The sequence below is a fragment of the Crinia signifera genome, chromosome 5 (assembly GCF_055691185.1).
Source record: "Crinia signifera chromosome 5, ASM5569118v1, whole genome shotgun sequence".
Classification (NCBI taxonomy): Eukaryota; Metazoa; Chordata; class Amphibia; order Anura; family Myobatrachidae; genus Crinia; species Crinia signifera.
The window spans coordinates 106754166-106766259 of record NC_139221.1 but is presented as its reverse complement, the minus strand read 5'-3'; the positions used below and the strand labels follow the sequence as shown (position 1 = coordinate 106766259).

At 44.9% G+C, this 12094-nt stretch overlaps 1 protein-coding gene across 1 annotated transcript in view; it reads left to right on the top strand.

Moving 5' to 3' along the window:
* SCGN (secretagogin, EF-hand calcium binding protein) overlaps nucleotides 1–12094 on the top strand; it is a 115035-nt gene that overhangs the window by 63201 nt on the left and 39740 nt on the right. The window contains exons 5-8 of the mRNA XM_083186263.1: nucleotides 2215–2271; nucleotides 2731–2808; nucleotides 6028–6083; nucleotides 7311–7356. Of these exons, the coding sequence (XP_083042389.1) occupies nucleotides 2215–2271; nucleotides 2731–2808; nucleotides 6028–6083; nucleotides 7311–7356 (237 nt within the window). The remainder of the gene's footprint in view (nucleotides 1–2214; nucleotides 2272–2730; nucleotides 2809–6027; nucleotides 6084–7310; nucleotides 7357–12094) is intronic.

The window sequence follows — 12094 nt, the reverse complement described above, 5'->3', positions numbered from 1 at the left end:
GTGTGCCGGACTTAATTTTTTTATGTGGCACTACGAGTACCTGTGCAGCAGGGGTGTTTATAGACTGCAATTTTGTGGCCATAGCAGAAAGAATGCAAGCACAAACCTTTATTTTTCTCAAGCTCATGATGGGAGTTATAGAAAACAAATGGAATGAATGGCCGAACGTGCGTGTTCTCTGCCCAGCCAGCACTAATGTAAAAAAGAAATCGCTTTTGTCTAGGTTCTGTACTCACGCCTCTTTGTTTTGGTATGCCCTTAACCCAGCCCATTATGATAATGTTGTTTATACAGTATATGACGTGTCAATAGCCCGAATCGAGAGAGTGCGTATGGTGGTACAATCTTTGGTACTTGTGTAATATCTGGGCGCCCGATATTGCATCGCATGCAATATAGTGGCATACAATCCATGCGATGCGATTTTTCATTTGAAAGACCGGATTTTTAATTGTATAGTCACCCATGGGTGATTTCATACCCCCACTATCCAAATACGCATGGAGTTGATTTTATATAGTGTGGTGAGCGCAGCGAGCCACCGAGCCCGAAGCGTGGCGAACGCAGCGAGCCCCGCGAGGGGACGCAGAATACATGTAAAGTAATCCGCGACCCCTCGGGTCTTTACAATGAAAAATCGCATTGCATCACATGCCTTAAGTAGTGGCATGCGATGAAAAAATTGGGCGCCCAGATAATACACAATTACCCAATCTTTTTCTTGCGATTGTTTGGACGGGAGTAGATCGAACGTCGCTAGTAAAATTGTATAGGTGTGTACGCGTGTATTGGCTGGTGTTTGTGGACAGTCGATCGCGTGTATGCTCAAAAGAAAACAGGGATTGTATAGATGTGTACCCAGCTTTACAGTAAATCTTTTGTGGTTCAATAATGCTGCTTTCCCACTGCAGAAACGGGTAAAGACACGGTATTGTTAAATGGGACTTTAAAAGGTGTCTAACCTGAAACCCCTTTCCCACTGCATGTTGTAAATGGTATATTACTGGTTAATTACCGTTTTTGTACCATTCACATTAAACCCGTTTTGAAAGGTACAAAAACAGTAATTCACCAGTAATTTACGTGTCCCCTGGTATCTGTCCTGCCCCCCCCTTCCCCCCCATGGTACCTGGCAGCTGGTACCCCCGCTCCCCCCCTCCCCTGGTACCTGACAGCTGGTACCCCTGCTCCCCCACCCTGCCCTGGTACCTGTTACCCCCCTCCCCCCCTGCCCTGGCACCCCCCTGCCCTGGTACCTGGTACCCTGCTCTCCCCCTCCCCTGGTACCTGGCAGAACTCAATCCGGGCAGCGGGGCAGTGCAGAAGGCAGTGGCATGCCAGGGCTCCTAGTCGGCAGGTCCCCCACTGATGCAGGAGCATGATTCAGGAGGAGGCTGCAGCTGATGCACAGACAGCGGGGGCACTGGGGATCCGGGCAGGTCCGTGCTCAGGAGGAGGAGGAAGCGGAGGAAGATCCATTAGGATATTATCATTTCATCGGCGGGGGTCCCTGCCACGAATGGGAAATAGCAGGCCTGAAAATTACATATGCGCATATCTAATGAGCCACTAATTAAATATGCACATATTTAATGAACGGCTCCACTATTTCCCATTCGCGGCAGGGACCCCCGCTGATGAAATGACAATGAAATGCACCAGCTGCAGCCTCCTTTTGCATCAAACTCCTGCATGATGCTTTCTTGCATCAGTCTGGGACCTGCCGACTAGGAGCCCTTGAATGCCCGCTGCCTACTCTGCCTACCATGCTGCCCGAATGGATCGCTGGCAGGTACCAGGGGAGGGGGGGGGGGTTGTGGGGGTACCTGGGGAGGGGGGGGGACACGGGGGTACCATATGCAAGGTACCAGGGGGGGGGGGCCGGAACCGGCTGCAAGGTACCGGGGGGGGGGCCAGGACAGGTACCAGGGGAGGGGGAAAACTGGTGTGGGATCTTAAATACCGTTTCAGAACCATTCTCATTGCATAAAAAAACATGTAGGACTCTGCTTTTTAAACGTGTTGAAATACCAGTTATCTTTAACCGGTAAATCAACTCTGGCACTTGTATTTGTGCTACTACAGTATTTCTTACATGTACTGTGTTTCATTAGTTTTGAATCCAGGTTAATTGTTGCTTTCAGAATGACTGTTACTGTACAGTGTATCTATTTTTCTGAAGCAATGTTACTTTAAAGAGTCACTATTTTTCAGATTTGGCGAAAATACGATGAAGACAGCAGTGGGTTTATTTCAGCAGTGGAGCTCAGGGTATGTACTGTACTATGACCATTTGACACACATCTGTCTTCGATCGAGATGGTCATTTCTGCCATCACTTGCATTAGTTAAGATCTATCTATCTATCTATCTAATAACATACAGTATGGGTCTGATTCTGGGTTGGATGTATCTCCAGCTGCGTCCACTTGACAAGTACTGCACCATGCATACACACCTTGATGGAGGGCACAAGAGTTACCAGGTGACTTTGTGCTTGGCTAGAACTGTCTGTCCATGAAATGGGCATTTCTGGCAGGGTCATGGAAATAGGGCTATTGCCCAGGGTGCTGTGGCCTGGGGGCATAAATTCCGCCCCAGCTGATGCCGTATGATGGCATGGCATCCACCAGCTAATGTAATATAATTCCTGACTGTGCTGTTCCAAACCTGTAAGACACATTGTAGTAAGACAGATTGAATACTTTATTTTTATATTTGTAATATTAGAATTTCCTGCAAGATCTCTTCTCTCAACATAAGAAAATTATGACTGGAGATAAATTGGATGAATATACAGATACTATGGTAAGTGCTGTTACGATATATAGGGTGAAATTGAACAGGATGAGAGATTCAGAAAGTGAGAGATTTGGTGAGAAATCTCCAGTTTTTTTAAAGCGACAATCATTTACACTGCAAAATCAAACTGGTTTTGCAGTGTAAATGATTGCCACTTTAAAAAAAAAACCTGGAGATTTCTCACCAAATCTCTCACTTTCTGAAACTCTCATCCTATTAAATTTCACACATGTAGTGTCATAAGATCTCTATTTTTTTTTATGTGACTAATGCATTGCTGCCTACCCTCCTGCATTCTGCAGGAGACTCCCTGAAATAGCAGCAATCTTCCTCTCTCCCTCATTAGTCTACCAATCTCCCTCATTTCACCTAGCCCACATTACACTGTTACATTTTTGGGAAATAAGGAAAGTGAGATAGATACATTTACAGTGAATTATCTGCACCATTTCCCAGCACGTTAGCAAGTATAGTAGCTGTTACTAACTGCTTTGGGGCTCATCTACATTTGGATATAATTAATTTTAAAAGAATCCTCTCAGATGTTCACAATCTCTTTTCACAATCTCTCCATATATGGGTGGAGCATGACATGCCCCCTCAATGGGGCGCTGTGCAACATTCTACTACCAACTATAATCTCCCTGAAACTAGTTTTCAAAAGTAGGCAAGTATGGACTAATGCAGATCTGTGTAAGCAGCATCTATCACATACACACTCTCAGCTCACAGACACCACAGTGATCTTGGGCCTTATTTTGGTTCATTCTTTCTGACAAAATCCTTCTTAGATGGACAAAACCATGTGCACTGCAGGGGGGCAGATGTAACATGTGCAGAGAGAATTAGATTTGGGTGAGTTATTTTGTTTCTGTGCAGGGTAAATACTGACTGCTTTATTTTTACACTGCAATATAGATCTCACTTTGAAGTAAAACCCCACCCAAATCTAATTCTCTCTGCACAAGTAGCACCTGCCCCACCTGCAGTGCACATGGTTTTGCCCATCTAAGAAGGATTTTGTCAGAAAGAATGAAACAAAATAAGGCCCCTTCTTGTCAGGCAAAATCACTGACTGCCAGGTTCTGTTGCCATGGAATCTATTAAAGTGCAGGAGCCATGGACATTCTACAGCACAGAGCAGAATTGCTGCTTTTTTTGTTGTATGCTTAAAATGCATTGACCCCAAACTTGTAATTGCTGTGAATAAGAAGGGAATTTAAGCCCTATTCAATCTGATACTTGCCTCCCATGGAGTATATCACTGCCCTTCCCCATGATACTGTAATAAAATGTCATGCTACTGTAATGCGGTCATTAGTTGCTAGGTCGAAAGTCAAAAGGTCAACACAAGCATTTTTTTTCAAACCGACTCGTTTATACTTTATCATCTCAGTGGGCGTAGACGGAGAATAAAATCGTGCCTGAAGCATGGTGAGCAGACGCGTTACTATTATACAGTGTCCATGTCAACCTATGTCGTCATAGACAAACAAAATAAAAAACTCACTTCGAACCTTTTCCATGTTGACCTTCTTCAGGTTGCCATTTTTTCCATTTCAACCTAATGCTTGTTGACCTTTTTGATGTGTCAACTTTTTTTACTGTTGACTAATTGTCATCATCCTTTTGACTGTAGACCTAGACACTGTTGACCTAACAACGTCGTAGACGGTTACCTGGAGTACCGTAAAGCTGGTCATCTCTGGGTTGTGTGGTGGACCATACTGTATGTTGCCCCCATCCTTTGTTTTTGTACCCCTTCTTTATTCTACTGTACTCCATTTGATCTACTCTATTTGTTGTGATGTTTTTGCTGCTATAAGTTTGATATAAATTTAAAATGAATAGTTGAACAACTATAGTGCTTTCCACATTATTTGGGTGGGCGGAGTTTATGGGCCAAGTGGTTCTTATCTGCTGTGACATTCTATGCTGGGACATTCAATCCGGGATTCCGGCGGTCGAAACGTCCCGACAGTTGGAATCCCAGGCAATTTCCACTCAGCTTGACTGTAACTCAACAGCCGGAATTTAATCTTCCAGCTGTTGAGTGTGGGCAAAAATGGCCACGGATTGTCAAAATAAAAATGGATGTGAATTCGGCAACCCACAGCCGTTTCTGACAAAACAGATACGACTTGTTTTAAAGTAGGATCTGTCTTGTCGTAATCTACTTTCAACGCTGCCGGTAACGGCAGTATTGAATAGGCGACGCTTGCTATTTCCGCCGGCAGAAGTAGCAGCCGAGATTGAATACCCCCCTATGTTTATGTCCTGTTTATTCTTTGAGCACAATGCTTTTTTTTAAACTTTTTTACACAGTCTGTGTTTGATACGAGTTTTGTATCTTAAGTCAACTATTATGCTAAATAAAGAAACAGGTACTTGTGTATTATAGCGGCGCCCCCGATGTGCATCGCGCGATGTTTTCATTGCGCCGCATCGCGATGCGACGCGATTTTTGCCCCCTATGCGATGAAAGATCATATAAGCACCATACAATGTGAAATGCACCCCCACGCCACCCCATCCCCCCACTATAAACGTGAACCCGAAGCGTGGATAGCCCGCGAGGGGCGGCGGTATGCGTCCTCTGACCTTTTCATACCCCCACTATCCACGTCGGCGTGGAGTTGAGAATAGAAAGTGTGGCGAGCGCAGCGAGCCACCGAGCCCGAAGCGTGGCGAGCGCAGCGAGCCCCGCGAGGGGACGCGGATACCTTCACAGGTATCGGAGTCCCCTCGCGGGCTTCACAGGTATCCGCTGCGCTCGCCAGACTTCGGGCTCGGTGGCTCGCTGCGCTCGCCACACTTTCTATTCTCAACTCCACGCCGACGTGGATAGTGGGGGTATGAAAAGGTCGGAGGACGCGTACCGCCGCCCCTCGCGGGCTCGCTGCGCTCGCCAGCCACGCTTCGGGTTCACGTTTATAGTGGGGGGGGGGGGGGTGGCGTGGGGGTGCATTTCACATTGTAAGCACCCATTAGGGTGCTTATACAATGTTTAATCGCGTCGCATCGCATTGTATGGCATTGTATGCCATGTACAATGTCATACAATTTTAAAATTGTATGACATTGTACAGCATCGCGCGATATCGCGTCACATCGCATACTATCGTATGCCTTATGGTATGCAATGCGATGGGCGCCGCCAAAATACACAAGTACCAAGAAACATTGAAAGGAAATGCATTGACTCCCAATATTTTTCCTTTTTAGATGAAACTCTTTGACAAGAATAAAGATGGTCGCTTGGATCTGAATGACTTGGCAAAGTAATTGTCACACTCTGAATGTGTATTCTTCCTAAGTGTACTGCAGATGTGTCCTTTCTGTGTGGATATATTAGTAGAGGAATAATATTAGACTACAATAGAATTCACCCATCTGCAGTTCTAGAGCTAGAGATTCAGGCTAAGGCATGCTGGGAAATAATGTAACTAGCAATAAATGTTTTTCACTTGTACAACCTTGTTTCTTTATGTGTTTTTAATGGGCAGATAAGTGTTTATACTATTATTAAATACAGTTATCTGTTAAGTTTACAATAAGGTTGTCCTTGGTCTATGTATAGACAGCTAAGCAGAACTAATAGTTGATTAGATCATTTTAATATATTATATATTTGATAAAAGATAGAGAATTCGTTCACTGTATGTAAGAAACATTTATGCTGCTTTCACACAGCAAAACCTAATTAGACCCTGTATTTAAAACGTTTCTTTTAAACGGGTCAGAGCAAGTTAAACCCCTGTCACATTGCATGTTGTAAACGGTATATTACAGTTTAATTACCGTTATTGCACCTTTGAACCCATTTCACCCATAGAAAACAGGTGGGGTGTTTGAGGCACCCCCCAAACCCCCCCCCCCCCAACACCCCACAAAAATATAAAAATGTCATATATGCAGCATGTATACATCTGGGCCCACCCCATGCGTATGTAATGAGCGGGACCCAGCACAGTGCAATGAATATTTAATGAGCAGGTCCCCGCCCCCTGCATATGTAATGAGCAGATCCTGCTCATTATATATGCAGGGGGCGAGGACCCGTTCATTAAATATTCACTGTACGGAGCAGTACCGCTCATTACATATGCAAGGGGCGGGGACCCGCTCATTAAATATGCACTGTGCTGGGTCCCGTTCATTAGATATGCACTGAGCGGGACCAGCACAGTGCTCACTGCTGCCTGGGTCCTAAATACCGGTTTAGACCCATTCACACTACACAAAAAAACGTGTCTGAACCGTTTAGGATCCTTCTTTTTAACCATTTCGAATTACCATTTTTATTGAACCGGTAATTAAAAAATTGGCACTTTCACACTGCAGCTATAAGTGTTTTGAAACGGTTAAAAATCAGCAAATTACCGGGTTATAGCTGCGGTGTGAAAAGGGGTATTACAAAAATAGCATTGGAAACAAAACTGGATATTCTGTATCAAATTATGTTACTATGTTATTGATTTGTTTGTTTTGTTTTGTTTTGTTTTAAGAATACTGGCACTTCAAGAAAATTTCCTTCTTCAGTTTAAAATGGACGTAAGTATTACCAATGACATAAATGACATACTCTTGGTAATAGAACCTATGCTTTTAAAAACAAATGAGAACGTTCAGGAATCCAGGGGGAAGTGTATTAAGCATTCTAAAGAGTGGAGAAGTGGACAGAACCTATGGAATAAACTTACAGTAACCCTTTGAGTGCCAAAATCTCTGTGAGAGATGTGCAAACTATCCACAAAAAATGCCAGCGTCGCTCACATTTGTTATATACATTTAAATATATTATGCTGTGTAAAAAGATTATATTTCCTATATAAGGTAAAGATTACAGGTCATTACGATAAATAAAAATGTTTGCTTGGCAATTTTCACTCTAATTTTGTCACAGTCACTTGACACTCAAAGGGTTAATAAAGACTATTTAGCGGTGAGAGTATGCAGAAATCCATTTGATTTCATACAGATCTTTTGCAGCAAGAATAGGGCTAAAACACTGGGATAGTGAAGTTACACTAGTGCAGTCTACTCTTAGGACCTTATTCTGGTCTGGTCGCAGGCCCGCGTGCTTTCGCAAGGGACCAGTGTTTTTGCATTGCGCATGTGCATTTCATGCATACACGGCGATCAAACTGGTCCCTGGATGCACGCACCCATGCTTGTGGGCGGGGGCGGCGGGCTGGCCCATTAGCATCTGGGAAGCCTTGACGGACATGCGGGGGTGCGGGCAGCTGACATCACCGGATGTCAGCTGCCCGTGCACTTCCCCCCAAGCGTATGTAGAGCAACCTTACCTATGCGTGCACCTTCCACCATTTTTGATGGTTGCTGACCATCCCAAGATTTCGGATGGTCCCGGTGGTATGAGTGTTTATGTAAAACATCCATTCGCAGCCAGTGCGAACGTACGTGCCTTGCGAATGGTGGGCCGGCGTACCACAATTCACAATTCGCATCCAAGCGAATGAACCAAAATACCCCCCTTAGTACTGGTGACTACCAGCATTTGGTTCTGAGCACACAGGGGTCGATTCAGACCTGTTCCTTAGGTTCTGAATTCGGGCCGTTTTCGAAGATAGAGGTCTGCACATGAATATGCGCATGTGCAATCTCCCTGTGCCATTTGCTTCAGAAAGGGAGGGCTGAAAGCTGATGTCACATGGCTGTATGTATGATGTCACATGGCGTCAGCGCATCCTGAAGTCTAGGGACTGACTTTTATTACTAAAGGGAAGAAAAATCATTGATGATTTCTCTCTAGTCCTACCGCATGCGAGGGGATATATTAGTGTACACATCCTCTCGTATGCTAGTGAATGGATTCAGGCACCGGGGAGGGCAGGCGCGCACGCAGGGGGGTTTCCGAGTACTTAGAATCCCCCACCTGGCCGCCGATGTATCGCTTGACGCGTCCGATGTTTGTTTTTACCCGTGTGGTGTGTCAGCTTCTGAGCGCTCCCTCTGCCTCCCTCCTCCCAGCTGCTAGGCCCCACAGTGTGATCAACTTGGGTACATTGGTATGTGGGGTGGGTTAGGATCACTAAAGGTAGATTACTGTAGGTTTAACATAATGGTAAATTATGATTTATTTCACCAATGACTTATTAGGGCTTTAGTGGATACATTAGGGCACAAGGTATTTTACATCACTTTGCTGTACATAATAATTACAAAATAATGCTGGTTTAAAAAAAGACAGTTTTCCCTATCTCATGATGACTACAACATTATGTTTTAAAAAGTAATTCAGGCAAAACTCCGATTTGAAATGTCTAGTTGTGTATTTATGTATACAGTAATAATGAGGGCTATAGCCCTCTGTGTAGGTTGGGACCACGAGGTATGTTGGAGGATGTTTGGTAGATAAATATATGAGGAGAAAGTGGACAGCTAAAAGCTAAAATAAAAGGAGAACCAGTCAGATTGCCGACAGGTTCAGACAGCGACGGACTGGGCCACCGAATCGGCCCTGGCATTTGTGCACACGTGTGACCTTTGCTGCGCACATGCACACACCAGGCATGGGCATGCTCATCCACACATGCACTGCGCATGCATGCACTGCCTCTCCCGGCTCCTGAACCTCTGCAGCGGACAGAGAGAGCCAATGGAGCCGCCACGAGTCCAACGGCTCTCTTTGTGTGCCGATCGGGAGGCGGAGCCTCCAAGAAATCGTCCCACCTGTCCATCGGCCCCTCTGGCATTTGCTAGAAGGTATAGGGTTAGAGTTAGGGGCTGAAAAATGCAAAGAAAAAAAAGGTTGACATTCTGACTGGACATGCCAGCATTATAACCATGTTGACCTAATGTTCATGTAAACGTTCTGGCATGGACATTCGGACTGCCAGCTTTTCATACCACAACCAATATAAATCTGATATCCATGTATTATTTTATAGAGCATGGCAACATTCAAATATGGGCATTCACTTTGAAAAGTGTTTGGCGCTCCTGGGTTGTGACTGGGAGATGGTCAGTCTTATGTGTGTGGAATGGCAGTGTCGCTGGCATACACAGATGATCAATCAATGTTTAGATAGTGTGACTGACGGTGGTGTCTAACGATGTACCAGGCAGTATTGCAAGGACTTCAGTCCTTGTGCATACGTACACATGGATATACCTTAGGCCAGGGCTTTGTAGCGGTAATTTGCATAAAGTTGCAAACGAATACCAAAAAGTGCAGCTGCGACGGTGTCTGCATCTACCTCATCATCCCCACAAAGGGCCTGATCCAAAGTTGTACTACTGTATATTGCATACCGTACAGCTAATATGCTAATGCAGCTGTTCCAGCCAGAATCCACCATCCAGAGCCATACACACGTATAAGCATACTAACTAGCTGTCCCAAGGCCCCACAATTTTAGGGGCTTTTGTCAATGGGCCCCTGGGACTTGGTAGAAGGCAGGTAGAGAATGATGCCCAACTGCTGTGATTGTAAATTACACACAGTCAGAGCAGCCAGGCAGCATTATACCTGTCTCCTAGCATGCACCCAGGCAATGAATGGCTGTGAGCAGGGCCAGTGCAAGGTTTCTTGGCACCCATGGTAAATATTTTGCCTGCCAGCCCTACCTGGCCGTGGACAGCTCTTCCAGGTGTCTGCAGCTACTCAGAAGCAGCCAGCCATTATATGGGCAAAGGGGCTTATTAAAAGAGGAGGGGGCCCACATTCTCCATATGGGCCCACTCCTCTCTAGCCGGCAGGATAGAAGACTCTGAGCATTAGGGTCCCTAGAATGTCCCTAGAGCTGGGCGGAATTCTAGTGTGTATGCTCAGGTTTGTGGTCTGCGGCAATGTGAGGAACATATCGGCTCAGATCTGTATGGCAGCAGGTTAGAAAATCAGCATGCAATAGATTTTTTTTAATTATTATTATTCCTAACCTTGGTGAAGCCCCTAACAGGGTGGCGTCCTAGGCAGCTGCCTAATGGTAGAACCAGCCCTGGCTGGCAGCATGTTAATTGGTGGATAGCTAGGTCTATCACTACTTCTGTAATACCTGTATCAAAGCCCTGCCAATTTACTATAAGTTTTTTTAGGTTGCTAATTCTGACTTACGCTAATGCTGGCCACACATCAGACCAACTTTCCTCCAACCATCCAACTAGTCTGGTACTGTATGGGGGCTAATGCCAATAAGCAATTTGCTCACAAACTCAGGAGAATGGACAAAAACATTCAGTGAAATTGTTTAAATGAAATCGGTCCAACTACAGTACATTGCCCGAGTGACAGTTGTTGTCCATTTTCAGATACTAATTAATGCAGGTCACAAGTTTATACAACCAAGATGTTTGAGCTTGGCATCTATTGGTGTTTGTGGAGTGTAAATGAGACTTTGGTTTCTGAGGAAGACTGGAAAGATATTTGCATTTAAAAGTCTTTTTTGATCTATTCAATTGTAATAGAGTACCATTGGGGAAGTCTTACCTATAACATGTGTTCTGTGTGTGCTTTGAGGCATGTGCCTCTGCTAAGTTACAGCATAGATAAATTGTGTCAATGAATTGGGAGTCATTGCACAAGTGGCAGATGCCACCCCATGGGTTTTGGCTATGGTTGCTGCAATAAAGCAAGCTGATTGAGATGCATTGATCTAGTGCAGTGGTAACCAACCCTAGCCCTCGAGAGCTACCAACAGTTCACATTTTCCAGATAACCTAGCTGCTGCACAGCTACACTCATTAATCACTGACACATTTTAAAAGATACACAGATGGAGCTAATTAGCTCATTTGTGATTCTGTGAGGAGACCTGCAAAACATGCACTGTTGGTAGCTCTCGAGGACTAGGGTTGGCTACCCCAGATCTAGTGTATCTGAGCAATGCTCTGATGGGACCATATCACCCCTCAGAACTGTGGTGCTAGTAATAACTGATATCCCAAATGCAAAGATATTTACCACTCGGGGGGGGGGGGGAATCATCCATGCTAATGACTCTCATGACACCTATGGGCAGGTACGCCTGTCTCTGAATGCCCTACTGCATATACAGTGGCAGTAAAGTATTCCAACATTGAATGGATTATCTCTTCGAGGGATACCCATGTGAGATGACTTCGGGTGACGATCTTGTTTGGGGTAACACCATGGAAGAACTCAAATTGCTCCTCTGAAAATGTCCTCCAAAGAGTTTGTGAAATCAAGATGCAGTCAAAAATCTGTCAAATGTCTAGTATGTTGGCCATCTCTTAAAGTCAAAGGGTGTTAAGCTGGATTCTGTCAAGACACAGGCGAACACATTTCTGCCCACACAGATAAGTCTGC